A 24,804-nucleotide genomic window follows, 5' to 3' on the forward strand; every position below is an offset into this window, starting at 1 on the left:
ACGTGGATAGATAGATAGACAGGTAGGCAAGAAGGCTAGCTGCGAACTATTTGAACGATTTTTATTTTACCACGTGAGGCCCACTGAGCTGTGTAGCCCTTTGTCAGAAGCGACCTGGCCACAAATGGTAACTCGACGAAGCGGCTTATCGTCCTGTGGCAAATTGATAGAAAGCCAAATACTCTAGAACCCAACATTGATTCCAAAATGCACGCGACCGTGGGGAGAGAAAAAAGACGCAAACTCCAAATATACAGCAGCAGGCGTCAGGGGTTGGATCGAACCCACGCACTCCTGCGTACCAGGCGCGGTAGTTAACATCTCGCCAGAAACACAGGTAGGCAGGCAGACCTGCCGCATATCTATGGTCGTTCCGTCAACTGCGGACTCACCCTCCAGAAATACTGCCGGTTTGCCTCCTTCGGGACTGCATCCTCGGTGTAGATGTCCCCCACGAGGGGACCGAAGCGCGTTCCCTCGGGGATGTATTCACTGCTCAGCACGCCGATGATCTGCAAATGAAGCAAGAGATGAGAGACAGCGGGGAGAGGGGGGGGGGGCAAGGCAAAGCTGCGGCCGACCGCGCAGCCACGCAGGCGCTAAGTGAAACATCGAGTGGCTCTCACGCGATGATGACCCTGGTGTCAATGAGCGTGCACGCATCTGGCACTCGGCTACGACACGAGGAGGGGGTGTGGGGGTTGAGGTCTTGCTCGACGGAGCGGGACGGTCTGCTCGCCCCACGTGGCTTCCCGAGTATCGATCGACGTCACTGCGGTTATCCGAAAGCGGCCCTGAGTCTCCCGGTTGCAGGATGCGTCGCACGCGCAACTCGCTCATCTTGCTCGAGTTGAATAAGAAGGCTAAACAATTCACCGGATGACACGTCCCAAGTCGTTTGTCCGTGCCTCCACGTGAAATATGTTGTTGTTGTTGTTGTTCTTGTTGTTTTTTTTTTAAACACGCACATCCCATCAGTCACAAAGGCCGTCTTGGAATGCGTAATTTCAGCAGTAGTGTCAGCAGTTCAATTAAATAAATTTCGGTTGTTTAATTGCTCAGTTTAAATCAATGCTGCTGAAATTATGCACTTCCAGACGGCCTTTGCAGCTGACAGGGCGTCAAAAAAGAAAAATCGTGGATTTGTTTCTTTTTTACGTGGAGGGACAGGCATGTGAAGGAGACATATAAGCCTGCGTGAATTATGTTGTTATTCCTTTTCTCCACAATGGTGTTCGTGATGATTGTGTAAACAAAAAGAACAAGCAAATGGGGTGGGGGTGTATTCATCCGGCTGCAACCACAAAACCAGCGAGCTGCAAGAGAGTTTGTGGGCAGCGTGCGGGCAAAGTCGATCGCACGCTCGCTCGTCGCGCATTGCAAACGTAGGTGACCGTCACGCAAACCAGAATAAATAAGTACGCGCCACAGTCGGTCAATTGGTGGGACACGTGTGGTGGGGTAAAATGTGGGTAAGCCCACTCTCTTCCAACATGCCCGGTTAACCTAGACGATTGGACCAAACACCCCCTCTAGAGCAGCGTCCGTCACTAGTTTTCAGGGGGGGGAGGGAGGGCCACTTTCGCCGATAAGACATCATCAGTGTGCGAGGGCCACCACACATTTGAAACCATTGTGGGGTTTGACAGCAGCGCGATGATGATGGGGTGTTGTCACTCTCTGTGTATGGTCGGTGGGCCACACGTCAGGGGCCACCAAGGCCACAAGGGGGGCCCACCAGTGGCCCGACCAGTGGCCCGCGGGGCCTTGCAGTGAAGAACACTGGGCTAGAGTTGACCCTAGCGGATGCTCTTTCCGCCAGCAGTGTTGTGAGCAAGCAATTGCAGGAGCCGCCCCTTTACCTCGGTGTGTGGAGAGGAACTAACAGTTGTGATGAACTGCAGTGGGTGGGTGTATTTGTATGTATTACCTACTAGAATCACCCAGAAATGTCTGTCCGTCCCGCGCTTGACATCACTCCACGAGGCCCACCGCCCCCTCATTAATATTCATGAGTGGGTGGATTTTTACACTAACGCACAAGGTCGCGCACTCCACATGCCGTACCCCTCTCCTCATTAATAATCATGAGTGGGTGACGTCACTCCAAATGCCACACCCCTCCACAATAATCATGAGTGGGTGACGTCACTCCAATGCTACACCCCTCTCCAATAACCATTAGGTGACGTCACTCCACACATGGGGCAACCCCCCCCCCTCATCCCCTCATTAATAATCATGAGCGGAACAATTTTTCCATTGAATATTTCAGATTTACTGCAATATACACTCGTCCTTGGACGGGCAAAAAAAGCTCGTGTGTGTATGTTGAACTTGCAGTGATGTAATTGTATTTAGGAGCCTTTAAGGGAGCCACACGCATTGCGAGGTAAAATACATGCGAGGTAAGGTGATGCACTGGCATTGCTAGCAAACGTAAAAATGAAGGCATGAAAAATATTAACCCAAACGATTTAAGCCACAGTGATTGAGTGTGCATGCAGGCATTTTTTTTTTTTACTAGACCAATGAAAATTCTATCAACAAAATAAATGAACATTTTACAGCTGTCAGATGCGTCAACCAAAAAGATCATCAAGCAATAACGATGGATGTAGAGAGAGCTGAGCATTCGGGTGCCTCTAAAAATATGCTCTTGCAAAAAGTGACGTTTCAGTTTTGTTTTTTTCCAGGGTCACGCCGTCTCAATTTGTCCCTCCTGGTGTAAAAGTCAACAGCTGAGAATCACACTCCATACTCTTTGGTTTTTTCGGTAAAGTCACGTAGGTAAAATAAAATAAAAGAAAACAACTAAATTAAATCACGACGTTTCGGAGGCAACACAAGCTTCCGTCTTCAGGTGGAATAGTCACAGCGGTCAAGTCACGTACGTCACGTACGTGACTTGACCGAAAAAACCAAAGAGTATTAATCCTTGCAGTCACGAAAGCTTCAAATCTAGAATTAATCACACTCCAATCTGTCGATGCGAACAGCTCGCTCGGGTTCCTATTCATCTCTGCGTCTATGACCCGCCGCTGCAACTCAGTCTATCGCACCGTAACGCATTGTTCAACTCCGTCCAATCAACCGGTAAATATTGAGCAACGGTCTTTCGATTCGCACTGCCTTCAGTTTAACAACAAATGGGTAAAACCGGGAGGAGGCGTGACCTTGAAAATAAAAAACTCCAAATCTGGCCGTGGCGCCCATGTGACCATACACGACGTGGATCATCTCGCATGTCTGCTCCGTTCTATCGTGAAACACCGGAATTTAAGGACTAAATAAACATTTAGAATGCATCGTGCAAGCTGCAAATATTAACCATAATACAGGTTTATTTGGGTTAGAGTGTGTAAATATATAAAGGTGTCATTAAACCGGCCACCACCCGACAGCCAATTAGTAAGGGTTGTCACATAAACAGAACGTGCCAATTCGGCACTCGCAGCGCACCGCTTGTGTGTTGGAGAGAAAATCCACAACGTTTACAATTTGAGCATGACATTTCGCCAGTAATTACAACTAGCTTCATTAAGGCAAACAGCCAGATTTGACAAACCTTACTAGTTGGCTGTGTTGGGTGGTGGCGGGTTTAACGACACATATATTTACACGATCTAACCCCAAAAAACCCGTATTATGGATATTGGTCGCGAAAGCCTACGTGTTGACTATTATGTTAATGTGCGAATTTATACACAAGGTCCAAGGGGTTTGCTTTTAACATCTGTATCCTTCGAAGGCATCCGATACAAGTCACTCAGCCTAGAATTGAACATGGCTGCCGCTACACGCATCTCACATCACGCCAGAATTTGTACAGACCAGTGCAGTGAAGTATGGGTCAAACAAGCACCAAAGCCGACACAGTGCGTGGGGAGGGGTGAGACCTTCGCCCATCCTGCACGTACGTACGTTGCACTTCTTTCGCACCGTACATAGTCAACCATGCTCATCGGAGGTGCGGTGGACCGGCGACGGGCTTTAAGGTATCAATGGTGTCATTCCAGAATTGGTAGCGCTTGGGACACTGGCAGAATGCATTCTCTTTCAGTGAAGTTAACGAAAGTAGGAGAAAGGCAACGATTTCAAAGACACGTGGGCCCGAGCCTAGTCATTAAGTTAATGACAGGCTTGCGACGGTACACTAATGCTGTGGGAATTAAATGAGACTTGTGCGATGCAGCTGGGTGCGTTGACCCACCCCGTACCCAGGGCGAAATCCATCGCGAAAGTGCGTCGTGAATTCTCCGTAACATTTAGCATCGGGCCAGATACTGTAATTATCTCCCAGGAATAGCGAGGTGGATATTAAAGTTTGAACAATTGGGTGTATTTCAGTTCAAAATACCAAGGCCCCCGTCATGAATCTTGCAAAGTCGTGAGACCTGTAAGCCCTTGAATTATTCACGCTGCCTCTTGATCGAGTTGCAGACTCTGACTCAGCGTAGGCACGAGTAAATGTTTTTGAACACACCAAAAAAAATTCCCCACAATTGCAACTCAAAATAAGTTTAGAAAAATTTACAACTTTTAATTCACCGCCCCTCGCTGCCGTTTAGGTTGTATTGGAAAATGTGTTCGCCACCCGAAGCACTGCATGATATCTACCCTTAAATACTTTTTTATGCTAAATTAAAATGTATATATATACATACGATCGTACGGTTGTGGAAATGCTTGCTACATCCAATTCTTTTTAAGATTTTCGTGTGCGACCACAGTCGTAGCGTAATGTTGGCACACGAAATTAAACAAAGTGTGGCTTTTCGCCCGTGAAAAGTGTGCGAACCGAAGCCTTGGTTCTGCAGGCTTTGCCATGCACGAAGGTTTAGCAGTGTGTTCACCTCTGCCTCCCGAAAATAGACAGTATCCACAGTCCATCGGCAAAAAACGGCCAATATTATCAAATCTGGCCACCTTTCACCTCCGTCCCTCTTCCACACTTCTGAAGGGACCCCGAGCTACGTCTGCACAGGTAGAAGAAACATAATCAAAACATGAAAACAAATATTCTTAGCTCTTTCGGTAAAGTCACGTTGAAGGGAAACAGTAAATATATTTTATAATTTTATTGTTTCCCTTCAACGTGACTTTACCGAAAGAGCTAAGAATATGAATTACTGCAGTCACGAAAGCTTCAAATCAAAATGGAAACAAATATTTTATTGTAGTAATATGGGTGCCAATAGGCATGCTGAGACCCATTTGAAGGCAAGTTGGGCCCCCCCCCCCACCCCTGTATTGCTTTCCTTTCGCTTTCCTCCGGCTACAGACTCCGACCAGAAGCGGGTCTGCATCACCGGCCCATGGCACTTCCACTCGGCCCTGTAGTGTGGCCTTGCTTGAGAAGGGGAGGGGGGGGAGGAGGGAAGACAACAGCTAATATGGGTGGGACGACACCGTTGTCGTTGTTGTTCAACGGACTTTAAACGCGACACACTAAACAGAATGAGTAACGACACCGCTCAGCTTTTGTCCACGCTGAATTCTGCTGTGGCGCAAACCATACGAAGTTTTGTACCAACACCAAAATGAATTTGAAAAGGGGGGCCTCAGCCTTTATGAGTAGGGGGCGTGGTCTTAGCCGCCTCCACCCTCACCCCCACCTTTGACGCTATGAGGCTGCTTCTGCTTCTTAATGAAGTTGCTGGCGTTTGAACGCACTGTTTTCTCATTTTAAATAAAAACAAACATGTTATATTAAATTCCGAAACTCACTTTTAAGTGTCCCCCCCAGTCTCAAAGGGCACATCGGGCAGTGCTCGTATCCTTGGGCCTTTCTGAGCTAACGTGAGACATTCCACATTTCTGTGGAGCAAGCCAATCATTGGTGAGTTTCACACGAAGTGGTACTAATTTTGAACGAACCCCCAGATTGATGGTGGGTGGTGGTGACCTTGAACTCACAACCTTAGAAACTGCAAGTTCGGGAAACTCTGACACAAGCCAGACAAATTTGTGTAACCTTTTTGCCAAACGATTCATTAAGAGGATGCTATTGCAAACAACCCCCGAGCTACATGTGGGATTAATTAACTCTGGCGCAGGTAAGTGATTTACTGATCTCCGACTGCCATTCTATTTCCAAACAACAACAAAATCATTTTCGAAGAGACGGCGTCGCACACGTCGGCGGATCTTGCGACGAAGCGCCAATCCTACGGAGTCCAAAACGTCCCAAGAGAACAAAGAGAATGGATCAGGACGGGATTCACCAGCTCCGGAAGAGAAGGACATTTCCACGCAGGGCACTCGAGACTACGCACGAGATCCTTCGTTCGTTTGACAACAAAATCAGTGGTCCCCCAACAACAAAAAGCAATGATATTAATAACCACCCCACGCCGCTCTGCGGTTTTTCATCTTTGGACATTCACGCTTGCTCAGTCACTTGTGTCTGCCCCCGCTGTGTCTGCATTTGTCAACTAAAAAGTAGAGAAGAATCTGCCCTGGTGAGACAGACAAAAGGTAAAAAAAATGTAATTCACGAGGCAGGGGAAAAGTGAAAGCAATTCTCAGCAAAGTGCATCTATCATGCTGACTGCAGTCGAGTTGAGGTTTGGTTTGTCTAAACAGAAGCTCTGCTCTCTGCCCTTTGCACTCTCACTTTTTGTACTCTTCCCCCTCCAACCGCGCGCGGTGACATCACAAAACCCGACGGCACGGCAGCGGGTTCGTCGTCACACCTTCACGGCTTCCTCGATGCAAAACTGACGACGTGGATGTCGACTCGAATGCGCTTTTGACTTAATGCTTTCGTGACTGCAGGAATTCGTATTCTTTGGGTCTTTCGGTAAAGTCACGTAGATAGGTTCAAAGAAAATAACGAAAATAACAAAAAACTACGACGTTTCGACCGCAACACAAGCGATCATCATCATGATCTTTGAACCTATCTACGTGACTTTACCGAAAGACACAAAGAATAGAATGCACTTGCGCTCCTGGCAAAATCTGCCAAGAAGTTTCTGAAGCTAGTCCGACATGCTTTCCGGGTTTTGTACTGCATGCCTCGGCAAACGATGTCCGACGTGTCGCCCGCATTCGCTTGGGAGCTCCTTCAGGGAAGTAAACGTTCTCCGGGGCACCCAGAGCGATACCTCGGACATCGGCGCCTGTACAACATGCGGTGCGGCACGACTGTGTAGGCCTTCGTGGCGGCGATGGCAACAAACGGCGGGTCAAACCGTGGGTCGGCCCGTCCCACCGGCGCGGAGCCGTGAGCCACGCAAATGCGTCCGTCCGTCCGTCCGTCCGCCCACGCTTACGGTATGTACGTGCGGCAGTGTCCAATTCCCGAGTGCCCTTTCCCTCGAGGCATTAAACGGTTGTCCCAACAAGACCCCGCGTGCGTCTACAGCACGGGGAGAGTTGTCACCCAGCACGCAGGCCGGGACGAGAGCTACGCGTGTGTCCGTGGAGCCAGGGGCGGAGCCAGGATTTTCAGCCCGGGGTGACAGTCAACAAATTTTAATTTCAAGAATGATTAGAGAGCCAGGCTGTTGAACTAGACGCCATCGGTTGGCGACACACTCTGACAATGCAGTTGCACGGAGTCCGCCAGACCGAGTGTCGTACAATTATACGCAGAGTGTTTCAGATTTTCGATTTTTTATTTTTTTTCGGGGGTGACAATTGTCTACCCTGTCACCCCCCTGGCTCCGCCTCTGCGTGGAGCCCGTTTTTGGTCGGCCAAGACACACCGCTAATTAAATTGGTGAATATCCACGTCCGAAGCCAGACGCACAGGCAGTGGTGAAGTGGCGACTGCTATTCATTTAGAGAAAACGTAAAAAAGAGAGAACATTTTCAAGGAGGCACACTGCTTTATATTTAACTTTCATCCACTTATAGACACACAACGTGTTTATGAATATTTTAGATAATGACAGATACCATACACGTCTGTCGTGTAGAAAAGATGTAGGTATACAGCGGGGGGGGGAAATAACATGTGTCTATTTGAACAAATTCTAGAAAAAAACACACACAGTGAAAATAGTGCTTTTGTTCATCCAATGCTGTAAGATGGCCTCCCACCCCCCCCCCCCCCATGGCGTCACAAGTCGTGGGGGGGCGGGGGTTATTTGACCATACTTCACCACGCAAGCTAGCCCAGGATATGCCTCCTATCTGACGCGGAATCGTGCGCTGGGTTCCTCTTTAGACCGAGTGTCCTCCTCTTGTCACAGGGAAACGCTCAAGTGCAAAGGAATTTCCACCCCCTCCCCCCCCCCCCCCAGTCGCCGGTGCTAATAATAACAGCACCTCACGCCAAGACGCATCGGCCGCCTCGTACGATCGACCGACGCACGTCACTGCGCGTCACGTGTCTTTCCGACGCGTGCGGTTCACGCGTCGATAATTTTAGCGAAAGAAAGGAAGGGGAGGGAAGTAACGCGCGCAATTTTAGGCCTTTAAGGTGCGCTTCATGACACTTTAAACAAATATTTGCCGACGTGACGCGGGGGGCGGGGGGCGGGGGGGTTTCAGGCGGATGATGGCCTGATGGCACGCTCGCGTGTCCCTGGGCAAACACGGTCCGGACTCGTGCCAACTTTGCTAAGCAGTAGGAGGCCCATTCACGAAACTCCATCTTTGATGGGGGGGGGGGGGAGGGTGGCGACATGTACAGGTGACCGAATCCAGACGATGGTCAATACCCACTGGCACATGAGATCCTTTAACAGCCACCGGAGCGCAACGGTCCCTCGATTGTTGTTGAATAAATAAGTCGACGGAAAGCATATTGACAATCGGGGAGGGCGGGGATGGGTGGGGGCGGGATGAGCCGTGGCCGAATTCCAAACGGTTGCACAGCGCTTTTGATCTATGTGTCCCACACCACCCCACACAAGCCCCCACCGCCGGCCATCCACTCCAGCTAATTCTAATGAATTCTTTAAATGTCTTCAGACACCCGAGAAGCCGCAAAGATGCTTTTCAAAGCCAGAGAGACATTAGTCGAGGTCTCATTAATTAAACATCGGAGCGGGGTGGGGCTATGGCGTACTTGGGGGCAACGCTCCAGAAACGCTTCCCATCTTCTCTTTGCTTGGAAAATCTCTCATTCCAAGTCTCCAATCCTCCTGCAATCCTTTCTCCGGGCTGCCTTCCTTTCTCAAATCACTTTCATTGTCAGCAACCCTGCAACAACTCCTACGTGCAAATTTCCTGAGCTTTTTAATTGCTTCTTCTTTGGTTTTGTTTTGGCACGAGCTCCACGGTGCATCCCCTATGATCGTGCGGTTGTTCCTCTACGAACACCGAGAAGGATGATGATGATGCAGGAGGGAATCTGACGGCAAAGTGAAATTAATCAAACAAATCTTCAGTTTCCCTTTTTTCTTCCTTCGTATGGCCGATGTAGATTCGCAGATACACGACTGTTACACACGCCTATTAAGGTCGCGTCGTTGGGGAGCAACGCCTGGACTGGTTTAGGATCAGAACGCGCGCTGCCAGGCTATCCGTTGGGTCACGTGGCCACTGCTTCCCCTTCTTCTCCTCGTACGGATGATGATGTAGATGGAGAGACTACAATCTCACATCCAGGTGGTCAAGCCCAGAAACAACCGCGTCAGGAGCAGCGGAGTGTATCGCCGTGATGTCTCCTTCGTATTTGCGGATCGGGGCCTTGTGTCTCTACAACGTCGTATGGTCCCGTTCTGGATGACCACGGTCACACACTGCTGAAGAGTTTTTTTTTTATTTTTATTTGCATTTCTGGTGTTGGGCAATGAAATATCCGTGGTGAAAACCCGTCAGGCCAAGGTGCCTCTCGTCCCGATGCTGCCAGATGAGCCGCTGTCAATGACCGAGGATTGTTAAGGAGGTTCGTGATAAATGAAAGCCAGCAAAGAGATTTGCAACTTGTTTCTTCTTAGCGTGTTTAGCATCAAAACATTTTTTTTCACAATTTTTTTATTTTACCAGGTAAGGCCCACCAAGCCATCTAACTCTTTTTTCAGAAGCGAACTGGCTATCACAAACGATGGCTCAGCGAAGTGACTTATCATCATGTGGAAATTTTTAGCAACCAAATATTCTAATCGCATGTTGCTTCTATGTGTGGAGGGGGGAAAAACGGAGGACCGGGAGAAAAATTCCACACGACCGTCGGGAGAACATGTAAACTTCAAATATACATCAGCAGGCGTCAAGGTCAGGATCGAATCCACGACCTCCTGTATACCAGGCGAAGTAGTAAACATCTCGCCACCACGGCGCCCTTGGGAAAAATACACGGACCCCAATGTAAACAGACTTCATTCATTACTGTCCACCATCTATTGTGGCACACACACAAAAGGTAATAAAATAAGCCATTTAAACCAGAAGCTTCATCATCACCAGCCCTGATCAATCCACTGCTGTATAAAGGCCTCCCCTCTAATTTGCCACCAGAATTCACGGTCCCTCTGTGCAACAATTTGCCCATCGCATCACCAATCCGCACATCGCATCACCAATCCGCCTATCGCTCCAACTACCCGGCATCCGTGCTTCTTAGACGCGGTTCCTCATTCGCCTCCCGCGTCACTCTCGACCGCTGGCAACACCACGGACGCGTCCTGCCCAAGCCCCTCTTCCTGTTTTTTAGCAACAGTTGGCATTACGTCTTTTAAACCTGCGCGTGTTTGCCAATCCAAGTGTTACCCCTTCCTGCCTCTCGGTGTAATCCCGAGCCATGCATCTGCCCGCGCGGCCACGTTTCCCAAAAGGGAGCCATGCTTTAAAGCACAATTCTTCGTGCTCGTGGAAACGTACATTTCCTTTTAAGAAATTGGGTTCAGAGGTCGAGAGCCCCATGTGGGTCAGAACCACGCTTGGATTGTGTTTATTTTAGTAAACGATCCCCAGCTGCCAATCTTGATGCCGCTCATTGCCTTTTCTCAACTAGCTTCTGTAGCCAGGCTCACTCTCCCCCCTGGCTGAGTGTAAGCGGAATATTATGAAAGCGCTAATACAAACGTAACTCTGCTCCGCGTTTAAATACGAATCCGTTCTGGTCTCCGTGCCTGTTGGCTTTCCAGACCAATGTTTCCAAGCAGCGCTTCTTTAAGGGAGCCAACGATGGACCGGTTTTACCCGTCTGGCTCTCATCGGCACAGTCAGACTTTTTAATCCAATGCCGTTTTATAACTAGACGGCATTGGCAAGAGCGCTCCACGCAAAATATGGGAACCCCAGTTGACGTATTAAAGCTGCACCGTACACACGCTCATTTAATGCGTTACTGTGGAGCATCATGGGTTAAAGCAAACGTAATAAGAAATCCGTTGAGTGTCTCCTTGTGTCAAGAGAGAGACAAAAACTCCTTGGACTCGGAGTAGAGGAGGCAGACATAACTTAGGAGGGAGGACAACAGCAGTGGAGGACTTTGGGGAACAGGGGGGGGAGGGGGGCACCTGGGCATTAGGAGGGAGCTTGGGGAAAGTTGCGCCCACTGTGGACAAGGCGGAGGCTGCCTCGGAAGATAGGAAACAATCGGGTTTACTGTGGGTCAGGGTCATAAATGAGGTCACTGGAGTTCTCTATGGGTCGTCATAGGAGTGAGGTTACTGGAATTCACTGTGGGTTAGGGGTGAGGTCACTGATGTTCACTATAGATCAGGGGTGAGGTCACTGGGGTTTACTGTGGGTCAGGGTCAAGGGTGAGGTCGCTGAGGTTCACTGTGGGTCAGGGTCAAGGGTGAGGTCGCTGGGATTCACCGTGGGTCAGGGTCAAGGGTGAGGTCGCTGGGGTTCACCGTGGCTCAGGGTCAACGGTGAGGTCGCAGGGGTTCACCGTGGGTCAGAGTCAAGGGTGGGGTCGCTGGGGTTCACCGTGGCTCAGGGCCTCACCTGTCCCGTGTGTGAGACGTGGAAGCGGAGGTTGCGTGGCAGCGTGGCCTCGGCGCGCGGCGCCGCTCCGGGTAGAGGCCCCGGCCAGGGCTGGTCCTGCACGATGTACGTGCACGTGTCCTGCAGCTCCTGCTCGGAGCGCCCGGCGGCGGCGCCGTCCTCCTCCTCCTCTTCCTCTCCCTCCAGGGGCTCGTCCAGCGCGGCCAGACGGGGCGGCTCCCGCTCACCCATCACCATGCGCCCTCACCGCTGCAGCGGCCGCAGAGATGCGGAGACAAAGAGAGACAGAGAGAGAGAGAGCGCTCGTTAGCGACTCGAGCGTCACGCGGAGAGTACGTGCGAGTGGCGTGGCTGTCGAGTGTGCAGGCGGTGCAACTGCACCCACGATCGTGGATGGACCGGGCCGGAGGGGTATAGATGCTGGACTATGAAGAGGGGGGATATTGGACAGGGAGCCACGTTTTCATTCCTCGCCCATGCCAACCACGCCGAGTCACGACATCACGTGCGGACACTCACCCATCGCTCACTCCCTCCTGTTTCATCCGAATCCCTATCATTTCATCACTATCATCATCATCATATTTACAATCACTATCATCAAAATTCGTATCACCATCATCTCCACTGTCGGCTATCATAACAAATTCAATAATCATCGTCGTCATTGTCATCATCCAGATATCGCCGTGTGGTGGCCTGGTCCAGAAGGATTCCCTCCAGGTGAACACTGCACAGGGACCCTCCTGCTTAGATGCACCCAGCAGCAGTATTGGCAGGGTTACACAGAGTAGGGGTACATCGGAGTGCGCTGTAAATCACACGGCCATTCTATCCATGCCTAGGCCAGCAACAGCCACGATCCATCATGCTACAACAACAAAATAAAGATATTGACATAAATTCCACTGCATTGCGAACGCGGGTTTGGGGCACTATGTTTATCATACAGGGTGCCCGAACGTACCACAATGGGGATTAGTTATGATATCATGAAACATTACCGTATCACCTGGATTATAAGATTATAAGATGACGATGCGCCCCAAACTTTTGCACGGTATCAATGAAGTTAGACAAATTCTGGTCATGTGCACAGGCACGCACACAGCTGCCAGATTACCAGACTCATCCCTCCCCAAGTTTTACTTTGAAACTCCAGGCTAAGAAAAGTGTGTGCCTTATACACCGGGAGAAGAGGAAGACAACCATCTTCAAATAAATTACACAGCACAGACATTTGGTAAAAAAAAACAAATCTTCGCTTGCATTGCAGGCTACCTTCCAATTACAAACACAACCAGTTTATAATCTTGAAATACTGTTTATTATATTTTTTGTAAACGTGTATTTTCTGGGATCCCTGCAATAAATTTATTTATATCTTTGCACAGTGCTCCTCTTTTTTTCTTTGACACAGCCCCGTGCCACGGCCCATTGACGTACATTCCACATTCCTCTGGACGGGGCCGAGTGATTTTAAAAGGCAAGCCCACCACTGGCGACTCACCACAACGTGGTTCCTCACTTTGACACCCCCCCCCCCCCCCGTTCTTTGAATTGGAACTCACGGAGTTCACACTCCCGTGATTTCGCAATCTCCGTGAATCCACGTGACCCAGGATGTCTCGTAAATGCACGTTAGGTTTCGTAAATTGAAATGAATTAATGAGGTTTTCAATGATAATAATGATACTGAATTCATGGCCCTTTGGTCAACCCACGACTGGTTTAAGACCTCTTCCCGATGCAATGCCGATCGTGGGGGTTGTTTGACCATACTTCACCGTGCTGGTCAGTGTGTGCGCGGTGAAGAGGGTTGCACACAGCCGTTTCAGTCATCGTTCGACACAGATGTTAGCCGTGACTGGGACTCAAACTCAGGTCGCCGGGTTCACAGTACACAATGCACCCAACACCCGGTGCTTGTACAATAAATTGCACAAATGACGCTGCAATATTACATCCACGTTAAACTGCTAATATTTAATATTTGGTCAAAGTTTAGTAAATATTTTTCCAAAAAATCATAGCTTGTACGTTTTGTTGATTTCCTATCTACTAATATTGCACAATTTGACTTATTTGAGGCTGAGCCAACCCAGGAGAAGTCCAAACCAACCTCAAAAACAATTTTTAAAAATATATAGACACACACCTGTGTATTAACAGAACATCTGAAACTTGTAACCAATATAAATACGAGCAGAAATGTATCATCGCGCACAGTTCTGTTTCGCAGAGTTGCTTTCAAATTCTGGACGATGGCCAGCGGGTCAAGACGAACGATGGAGCAGCAGCCAAGGGTGAGAATGCACGCGAGGGGCCCGACCACCGCGGAGATGGAGCGACGAACCGAGCTCGTGCGGAGTTTTTTTTACATCGCAGCAGGGACAGAGATGGCGACAGCTTCGGGAGAACTTCATCAAAGAAGTGAATAGAACATGGATGCTGCTGCTGCTGCTGACGACGACGATATACAGTCGCAATCTTGACGTCAAATGTGGCTTCGGATGAGAACTTTGTGCCCATTGTCTTCCGGAGAATGGTCTCGTCGTGGCATTTATTCCGAATAGCGAGGAAGGTTTTGACTTCTCCCGAGTGTCGTCAGTGAGATGCGTGTCCTGATCAAATCAATACCACCGGGCGACCGAGCGGTCAGGGCATTAGCAGCCACCCGTAAAACAAAAAAAAATCATTTCAATTGAATGTCATCCGAAGAGGTTGGAGCGAACGCGAGTTATCACAAAGTGGGACGCGTGGACACGCTTGCTTGCTGCTGCTGCTGCGGCTGCTGCATTGAGTGTGGAGCCACCACCGCGCGGTGCCTCCAGTGAGAGTGGAGCGCCAGGTGCGTCGCCCGTCAGGGGAAATAAAGTCTCGAGGATTATCGTCGAGGTGGCACTCACTCACACGCACGCGCAAGCACGCGCGCAAACAAAGACAAAGTTTCCCCCGTATAGCCTTGAGCAGGCTGTTGGGGCAAGTGCTATTAGCGAGCACACTATGACGGCCGAAACGGTACAGGAGGAGGAGGAGGGTAGCCGGCAACACGCCCGGCCGCCTTTGTCTCCCCAGTGGCGATGCCCAGGACCGGTTCAGATAATCGTCACTGGTGTTGGTGCCGTAGGCGGGAATCAAATCCAGGGTCGCCGGGTTCGTAGCGCAGCGCGCTAACCACTACACTACGGCTCCCACACACGCACACATACACACACACACGGAGCGTGATGAATGGCAAGCGCGAGGCGCAAAGCCACGACGCAGAGCACTGTCTCTCTCTCTCTCTGTCCCGCGAGGCCCAGCGCCTCCAATTCCTTCCTCCTCCAAGTCGTACGCCGACACAGTACGCGTGCAGACGGTCACACAACACCGCGTTTGTGTTGCCAAGAGAGCAATACCAGCAGCGGTTCCAGAGCTGTGGTTCGTGGAACCGTTGCAGAGTGCATTTATTCAGTCATTCACGAAACACCAGAGTTCCTGATGGAAGAGTTCGGTTTCCTTTTTTTTTAGGCTCGAGGGTGGTCCCGCGGATCCATGCAGGATGGTGCACGACACGCTGAATACATTGAACACCGCCCTTGCAAGGGAGGCCAGGTGTGCTTCTATCCCATGTGTGCTTGTAAAATAAGGTGCTCATTTCCCTCAACATAAGCAGCAGAATACAGGCGGGTGCTGCTCACATCAGCAATCCGCTCATGCCAGGTGTGCTTAAATCCAGCTTCTGCCGGATTTGGTTGGCGGTCGCACATGGTTGCCATACGAGCAGAATGATACTTGCCATAGAAACGTGGAATTTCCACCACCGGCACAGAGGGGCCACTCACAAAAGGTGGGAACGGATCCCACGCTCGCTGTGGAGCGGCGGCACTGTGCCGTTTGTACATAATCCCTCGCTTTCGCTCAAATCGCCCCGTCGCCAATTGTGGAATGAGACGAGGGATTGTGTCAATCGGAACGCCTCGCGGCAAGCAAGCGATGTCACCTTCCGGGTTTGCGGTAGAACAAACCCGGAAGGTGACATCGCAGATCCACTTCTGAAGTCACTTCAATAGATGCCTTCATGGAAACTATGGACATGCATTTGAATGCCCTGCGAAAGGAAATTCATGACAATCTCCATAAAGCCGATTCTTTGTTTTTATCACAACTGGAAATGAGCCAATTTAAGTAAAAACAAATTTATATTTAATGCTATGGGATATTTTTTTGTGCAGTTGTTGGAACGTTCTGGTCCATCGTGCCCCGACTGAAGATCTGTGAAAAAAGAGCTTCACAGCTCATCGGATTTCTCTCCAGCATAAATAAATATCCTAATTCTCATCATCTCGCCGCACTTCAGAACACAGTTCGATCACAGGAGGCTGAAACCCGGATTTGAACCCAGGCAGGTACTGTCGGCTCGATGCCCTGACCCCCCCTCCTCAGCCACCCGGCCACCCGTGACACTTTGACATTCACGAGAGGCGCCGTGTCTCTATTCACTAACTGGCTCTGCTCCGTGTATTTTTGCGCGAGGTGTAACTCCACCGCGCCCTTGCCCACGCGCCCACGCCGCTCAAGGGCCCGGCGTCCAGCGCGATGACATCACCGCGCGTCGACGCCGCGGGCGCTCTTTCAGAGACGACAGCGGCATGCGGAACGCGTTTAAATACACAAGTTGGGTTTGGAGATATGTTTGGGTTAAAGTTTGGGGGGCAAATGTTGTTCGTTCGGGAAAATTTTAAATTTTGCAGGCATAAACTAAAACTGTTAAACTATTTTTATACCAGGTAAGACCAACTGAGCTATGTAGCTCTTTTTCAGAAGGGACCTGGCCACAAATGATAGCTCAACGAAGTGGCTTATCGCGTGTAAATGTATAGCGGCCGAATAGTCTAAACGCATGTAGATATTTTGCTTTCGCACGACCAACCGTGTGTGAGATACAGAGCCTGGCAGACGCACAATTGCGCATCACATACATCGATCCACTCCCATTCAGTGAGACACTGTTTAACCAGGCGACAGACCATTTCGGGCCGACGTGGTGGTGAGATGTTAACTCCCTCACCTGGTATGCAGGAGATAGTGGGGTTCGATCCTGACCCTAACACCTGTAAATTTGGAGTTTGCATGTTCTCGCTTTCGTGGTGTGGATTTATTTCTGGGTCCTCCGGTTTTTCCCCGTCCGCATTTAAAAACATGTGTTTAGATTATTTGGCCGCTATAAATGTCCACACGATGATGATGATGATGAGCCACTTTGTTGAGGCTTCATTTGTGGCCGGATCGCTTCTGCAAAAGAGCTATGTAGCAAATTACAATTCTGATCCTGTTCTGCTCAATTTGGCTACAGGAGCAAAATTGTGTAAGCACATAAGCAACACTGGTTTTGAAACTTAAACCAAGGCGTTCTCCTTGACAGCATTTTTTTTTCAGTTAGCCGCCACGAACCCACACGGCGTGGGGGAGGGCCTTCATCCAGCAGTGGATCCCCACAAAAGCGCAGTGCATGCCCGTGAAACATGTTCAAGTTGGTATAAACGTTACATTTACTATTTCTACAACGTAGCTGCATCTCCTGTATAGAATTCGTGACATTTTTAATGCGTGACGTTTCCCCCCACCCCACTTCCTTTACTTTTGTTCGTAACAGAATGTAAGTCACGGTTTTTCTTCTTCTTTTCATTCATGTTTTAGGCCGGTTCCCCATTCCTGTAATGTCTCAAGCGACCACCGACGCCGAATGTCTGTAAGGCGACCTATGAGGCCACGAATGTACCTAAGATCTGTGTCGTGATCGCAACATCTGTGCCGTCGCAGGGGGTGGCCATGAACTACAGATGAACAGCTCATGGGGGACCGCCTTCCTGCTAACCTAAATAAAATCGAAATCCTGAAAAAATAACACAAACACGATGTGTCCTATTGACCCCTATGATGACTCAAACAATAATTTTTATAACTCTTGTTTCGTTACTTTCCCCGCGTCTGACTTCATGCGTGGTGAACCGTGATGAACAATGAAACGCTGTTCATCAAATTGCCGACATCAATAGCAGCCGATGGAAACGTTCCATGCAGTCGTGGCCCTTGCAGCAATGCAAAAGAACGTAAACGTCTTTCAGAGGCGGCCAAAAATGTTATTTTAAACGCGACTGATAAGCGCGGATGAAGCCGGCACACCCGGGCACATTGCTCACAATGCGTTAAAACACGTTGCGAGCGTTGCGCGCTTTAACAAGCAAAACAAAAACCCCTACATCGCACACTTTCAAGGCACCGCTAAAAAGATGAACCGCGTTACCGCGCAATTTCACAGACGTGAAAATGTTGTCGCGACAGCTCAGTGTGGCTTCAGGCTTTGACAGATGAGTCAATAAGACATCATCAAAAACATCCTTGGCACCAGGTGGAAGTGCCATTTTTATCCCGGGCTGTGATATTAATAGATCTGAGACTTCCGTCCTGCGCAGACGCTGGGAGGGGGGCACGCTCGCCCATCGCTCGCCCGTCCCTCTCCCGTCGCTCTCCCGTCGCTCGCCCATCCCTCTCCCACCGCTCTCCCATCCCTCTCCCGTCGCTCTCCCGTCGCTCGCCCATCCCTCTCCCACCGCTCTCCCATCCCTCTCCCGTCGCTCGCCCATCGCTCGCCCATCCCTCTCCCGTCGCTCTCCCGTCGCTCGCCCATCCCTCTCCCACCGCTCTCCCATCCCTCTCCCGTCGCTCTCCCGTCCCTCTCCCGTCGCTCTCCCGTCCCTCTCCCGTCCCTCTCCAGTCGCTCTCCCGTCGCTCTCCCGTCGCTCGCCCATCCCTCTCCCGTCGCTCTCCCATCGCTCTCCCACCGCTCTCCCGTCCCTCTCCCGTCCCTCCCCCGTCGCTCTCCAGTCGTTCTCCCGCCGCACCGCGTGCGCCAAAACCAACCGCAATTGACCGCCGACAAGAAGTGTCGCGTCTGGGGGTGCATCAGCGCTATTTTTAGACCGAGGGGCCAGACTACAACAAGCAAAACGAGAGCAAAAATCGACTCACGATCTGGCCCAGGGTGGAAAAAAAGCATCACGATGTAAATTGTTTATCGAAGTGAAAAATGTTTATCGGCGCAGTTCGCCTAGTTTACATTGCACACACACACACGCACGCGGGACCATTCCCAGAGTGAGTCGCGGTGACTTCTCTTGTAGCCACAGCCGGCGTCGCCGCCACAGTATGCTGCTTATTTCAACCGGTCAACCGGTCAACCGCTACATTTTTCTCCTGGTGGGAATGAGCCACCCGCTCCAGGAGAGGACACACCGTACCGACGAGTGAGTCACGCACCATGCCGCAGGAAATCGCTCAAGAGCGACCCTCTGCAAGTGACCAAACAGGGAGCCGATCTAACTGTCAATTGACCTCGTATATGGCCTATTAAAATAACTAACCAGATAACCAAACATTTTCTAAATTAGCAACAAAACGAGTAGTTTGTCATGTAGCCAACTGGCCATCGATGGACTAACAATTGATCAAGGAATGCTTTAAACAAGTAAAAAAAAGTATGCAGACTAAACGCGCTTTCATAGAATTTTAATGTCACGTGAAGTGAGATACCAAAATATAATCACGGAACTCGAATTGAACTGCTAAGATGATAAACAGACGAAGAACATTTTTGGTCGGCACCACGTAACAATAAAATAACATTTTAGTCCAGCATCCAATGAGCCTCGTGCATCAATACGCGTCACACGCTATGGAATAAAATATTCGACTTTAATTTTCACCACGGTCCATTAAAACTGAGAAACGCAATTTTGGAGGAACGACACTCCATTCATCGCCATCAACATCTTCCATAACAATTAGAATTAGATTGAGGTCACGCCTTTCAAGAGAATCTCAAAGTGCTGTACAAGAGACAGCAGCAAACATTCAGCATAATAACTCTTTAAATGAAATAAAAATAGTACAATACATGCTAGAAACCATGTTCCGAATTCACCAATCGTTCAATAAATGGCAGCGTCTGAGTTGCAAGACGTGTTTTGTCCACAGCTACACTGGAGAAAACTCAGTCACCCATCGACCGAAGCCTCTGTAACTGGCCATCCTCAGTGGCTTTTCGCTAGCGATCAAACAAAGACGGTCACTGTAACGCGCGCTTTCAGATGCGCTTCTGCAGCCGTCTGGAACGCTCTTCCTTCCGATATTAGGAAGCCACCGGAGCTATGCGCTTTGAAATCTAGATTGACAAGCCCATTTCTGTAGAACTGTTACTTCGTGTGTTTAGTTTGTTGTCCGTCCCCCACACCTCCGGTTAACACGGTTGGCCACGTGCGGTGTGAAAGAAGTTCAACATGCGTACAGAGATCTGCATCCCCAGATTGTAGAGACCTCCAGGGGACATGTGGATGCAGCATGTAGGCTGGGGCGAGGTGGTAGTACAGAGCGTTTTAAGTCAGCAGTAGGACTTTAAACGGAATCTCACGTGAAACTGCAAAGCCAAGTCGATCCACTGCTGAATGAAGGCCCGCCCCTCTCTCGCGATGCTGCGGATGTATTAAACACGCACCTGGCGCTGGCGCCTGTACGTGAGCAACGCTCTCCAGCCGGAGGTGAATTGTTGAGAGACGTTTCCGAGTTCGGCCCTATCGAGCAGTCAGCAACCCGGGGGTTCTCAAGTCAAACGTTTTCGATTTGTCCATCAGCAGCTCCCCCTGCATCCATTGCAATCGTTACGCGCGTATGCCTATGGACGTGCTCTGACGGCAGCTATATCATGTTTTTATTTATTTACTTACTTTAAACAAAACGACGATTGTCTGTTTAGTGCATTATAACCGACGGGCCCCACAGGAGCGAGCGATTTGGGTTATTGCGAATGGAGGCGAGATGGGCAAGCGAGCACCGGCGGTGTGCTCAGACGATGCCTGGGCACTTCCTTGTTGGCGATGTGGGTCCAAACGCCGCAGGCTCTGAAGTCTACAATAGAGAACGGGGACCCTTTGCTGCCACGACAATAAGGAGCCGATTGAATCGAGGAGCCGGCTCAGAGCCAGGTCTCCCGTCTCCGCACGCGCGATATTACTTCATTTACATTTTTTTTTAAGAATGTGCCGATTCACCGCGCTGTATCGCAATCTATGTGCGCACACACACACACACGCGCGTGTGTGTGTGCGTGTGTGTGCGTGTGCGCGTTTCGCTCAGTTTACTCCCATTGCGTGAACAACATCGCGTCACGAGACGAAATACTACATTCGGAAATAATAAAGAAGCTCCAACCCCCCGCTACGCAAAATTATTTTCCACAGAATTTCTCCCCCCCACCCTCCCACCGCCGTCCCCCTCTGCGACGAGTTCGTCAAACAACAATCAGAGCGAGAGGTTCACCTCTCAGAGCGAGAATTGAGGCAAACCGCAGCAGAAAACCAAACTCATTGTGACGGCTTTGTAGCGGAGTCCTCGGTGGCCAGGTCGAGGCCATCAACGGCGCATCTCTTGTTGCCCTCCCGTCATCCTGCACTGCCGCTCGGGGTAGAACTCTCCGCACTCCAACTCACAACCTCCTCCTTCTCTCTACACCGAGGAGCGGGGCCCGTGGCCACTGGTGCCCGTCGTTTCTCCGTGGCAGCCACCGCCATCCGCAATGCGGCCACCACCATCGTCATCGCCCCTTGCCGTCGCAAACTCACGGCAGCGTTCAATCGACAGCGACTTCAAAATCAACGCTTAAAGGCCTCAAACCACCATCTCCCCCCATCCACCACCACCTCCCTCGCCTGGCTTTTGAGCGACACACCGAGTTTCGCTCCGTGACTCAAGAGTCACGGTCATTTAATGTCCGTAAGATACTGGTGCGTACGTTACAAACGTTGCTTTGTTTTCATTTGCATTGTTGCTATTAACTCGCTGTACTTGAGAAGCCACTTGAATCCTGTCCACCACCGCTCGAATTCGAACCCAGGCCCTTCTCAAGTTTGTTTTTTGTTGATCGTTACGATAAGCTTGGCGGGGGGTTTCCAGTGAAATGTGATTTTTCGACGCACGCACAACGGTACCCCTGGCCGGGCCCTGCCACGGTTGGTTCGGCCCGGCCGAGCTGGATCTTAAGAAGAGAGACCGATGGCTTCATCCGCGCCCACGCTCTAAGCGCGCGATGCTCCGCACTTCACGGCACGCACGCGCAGACAAAGCAGAAAAACTAAAATGACACGGCACACTTTAACCCCGTCGGAAACCGGCGGCGCAGGTCCGGCATGCACATGGAATCTCGCCGGCGGAAGCACCGCAAGGTCGAGGGCAAGACTATATATAATACGCTGCTCACTACTTGTATTTGTTTACCCAGGTAAAGCCCACTGAGCTATGTAGCTCTTTTGCAGAAGCAACCTGGCCACAAATGATAGCTCAGCAAAGTGGCTCATCACCGTGTGGAAATTAACAGCGGCCAAATACTCGAAACGCGAGACGTTAAATCTAAACGTGACCACGGGGAGAGAGAACATGCAAACTCCAAATATACAGCGGGCTTCAGGGTTGGGATCGAGCCCACGACCTCCTGTATACCGGGCGAGGTAGTTAACATCTCGCCACCTGCCAGCTGAGCTCACGTCGTGACCCTTCAACAGCTGGGGTCACCTGACTAAGTCATCGATTACTTTCGTGCCTCGTGCTGTTTTTAGGAGGCTGTACATTACGAGCATTCACGTTCAACCATGCGCACGTTGACATTTCACTGGGTAAGATTAACCGTAGTAGGTGGTTGGTATGACTATGTCCATGCAGCTGACGCACTCCGCATGACCAGGCGCAGAATGACAATGTGCGGATTTGTCCTTTGTCCTCACCAGCCAGGATCAATCCGCTGCTGGATGAAGGCCTTATCCCAAGCCGCCGATACTCTCTCCCTTGTCGTCTCGTGTTGCGCTAAACCGCCCAGTGCCTGGCACACAAATGGCTTTCAGATACCGGCGTGGGATTATTCCATCGCCAGGATGTTGGAGGGGTGGCAGCCGGCAGCTCGGCAGAGACCTTCATCCAGCAGTGGCTTGATACGAGAGGTTTGTAAAATTGTTGTTCTATGGGACGTCATTCAGTCGACAGATTTCCATGCTAATTATCGAGATCAGTCATGCGATGAGTAACCAGGAAGTGCGAGCACAAGCGATGGAAACTCTCCGTCGCACGCTGCGCAAACTTGGGGCTGCTCAATTGAGAAATTACTTTCTGCTGCCGCTGCATTAGGAAATCGTCGTGAGCCCTGGCCACAACCATGGTGGTGTGGGAAACTGCGTATGTGTAAATAAATAAATAGCCGTGCTATTGATCTCCATTGATACCCGGATGCTTCATAAATAAGCGCACGAGTGTGGTGAAGAGACGCCGTTTTGGACTTATCGAGCTTACGGACCACCGGCCACTTCAGCAGGCGAGCTTTGCGGCCGTGTCGCTCGGCAACGGAGATGCCCTCTGGGTTGCAGGTGCCCGCTCGCTCGCACGCCTAAATCCTACAATATACACAGTGCCGAGATTTAACAAGGGCTTACCAACATCACGAACATTTTATTCCGAGCAACAGCAAAAACAACGTAAATTTTACTTGTCAAACCGCGTGATGAAGCACGCGTGCGAATTATCAGTAAATTCTGTAAAAGTTACAGTATTACATACATTTGGCACCCTCATATCTGCCTGGTATTGTGCACTTTCGGTAGCGCACAGCCACATGCACCCAGCCACTCACCCGCTCACTCACTCACGCACCCAGCCACTCACCCGCTCATTCACTCACGCACCCAGCCACTCACCTGCTCACTCACTCACTCACGCACCCAGCCACTCACCCGCTCATTCACTCACGCACCCAGCCACTCACCCGCTCACTCACTCACGCACCCAGCCACTCACCCGCTCATTCACTCACGCACCCAGCCACTCACCCGCTCACTCACTCACGCACCCAGCCACTCACCCGCTCACTCACTCACGCACCCAGCCACTCACCCGCTCACTCACTCACGCACCCAGCCATTCACCTGTTTTCTCAGTCAGTCACGCAGCCAGCTACTTACCCGGTCACTCACTCATGCACGCACCCAGCTACTCACCCTTTCACTAACCCACCTCGCTACAGTTAGCGGTCTCCGGGCCATCTATGTGGAACTCATCGCTGATGACCGTTCGTCATTTATCTCCAATTCTCACCAGATCTGTGGTTTACATGCATGTATGTACGTAGAATTTTTTTCGCTCCGTACTCATCCAAATGTGCAAATCGGAAGTGGTAGCCGACTCAATATGGAAATGTTCGGTAAAGCTTACGAAGCTTAAACCACGGGTCTGTAATAAAAAGCTGCTGACAAAATGTACCGATTCATTTAAATGCTCTTTGCTAACTAAAACATCCGTCAGATTCCTAGGAGTGACTGTCACATAAAAAAAAAATGTACCCGTAACAGAAAACATTTTACGGTCATCCTAAACTTCGGCACGAATAACAAAAAGCATAAATCAGAAAAGAAAAAAAACCCTAAAAGAATGACGGTGCTGCAATCCGCTAGCAGAACCAAAAAAAAGTGATCCATCGGTTTTATCACAGTCTGCTTTTTTTCTTTTTTTCCCCCAGTTCCAAGAAATAAAACTGCACATTTCGCGTAACAGGAAGAGATGTCCAGAAACGCCGAACTTGCGAAACGCCGCCAGTGGACTTAGCAAGCCGGTTAGTAAATTCGGAACATTAGTTGTCGCGTGCTCTCTCAGGGGGCCGGTCCGTCGCAAAACGCCTGCCGTTCAGGTACTCGCCAACAGCGCTTGCTATTCGGGGCGATCTTTGGGCTTTTGCCGTGAACATTTCATGTTTGACAAAGCAATTCAGAGCGACGCGTGTACAGACAACCGCGCCGGTTTCTAATGCCCCTCTTGCTTCACGCTCAGCAGATGATTGAGTGCCGCAAAAAGCGATGGCTCCGTGTCGCACGG

General features: G+C 50.3%; 1 protein-coding gene across 2 annotated transcripts in view; it reads right to left on the reverse strand.

Moving 5' to 3' along the window:
* LOC116952967 (uncharacterized) overlaps nucleotides 1-24,804 on the reverse strand; it is an 81,233-nt gene that overhangs the window by 28,182 nt on the left and 28,247 nt on the right. For both annotated transcript variants that reach the window (XM_076074581.1, XM_076074580.1), the window contains exons 2-3: nucleotides 11,860-12,108; nucleotides 393-512 (exon numbers count right to left, since the gene is read on the reverse strand). In XM_076074581.1, the coding sequence (XP_075930696.1) occupies nucleotides 393-512; nucleotides 11,860-12,096 (357 nt within the window). In that variant the 5' untranslated portion in view covers nucleotides 12,097-12,108. The remainder of the gene's footprint in view (nucleotides 1-392; nucleotides 513-11,859; nucleotides 12,109-24,804) is intronic.

This window comes from Petromyzon marinus, chromosome 49, assembly GCF_048934315.1.
Source record: "Petromyzon marinus isolate PM22_M1 ecotype Great Lakes invasive population chromosome 49, UKy_Petmar_22M1.pri1.0, whole genome shotgun sequence".
Lineage (NCBI taxonomy): Eukaryota > Metazoa > Chordata > Hyperoartia > Petromyzontiformes > Petromyzontidae > Petromyzon > Petromyzon marinus.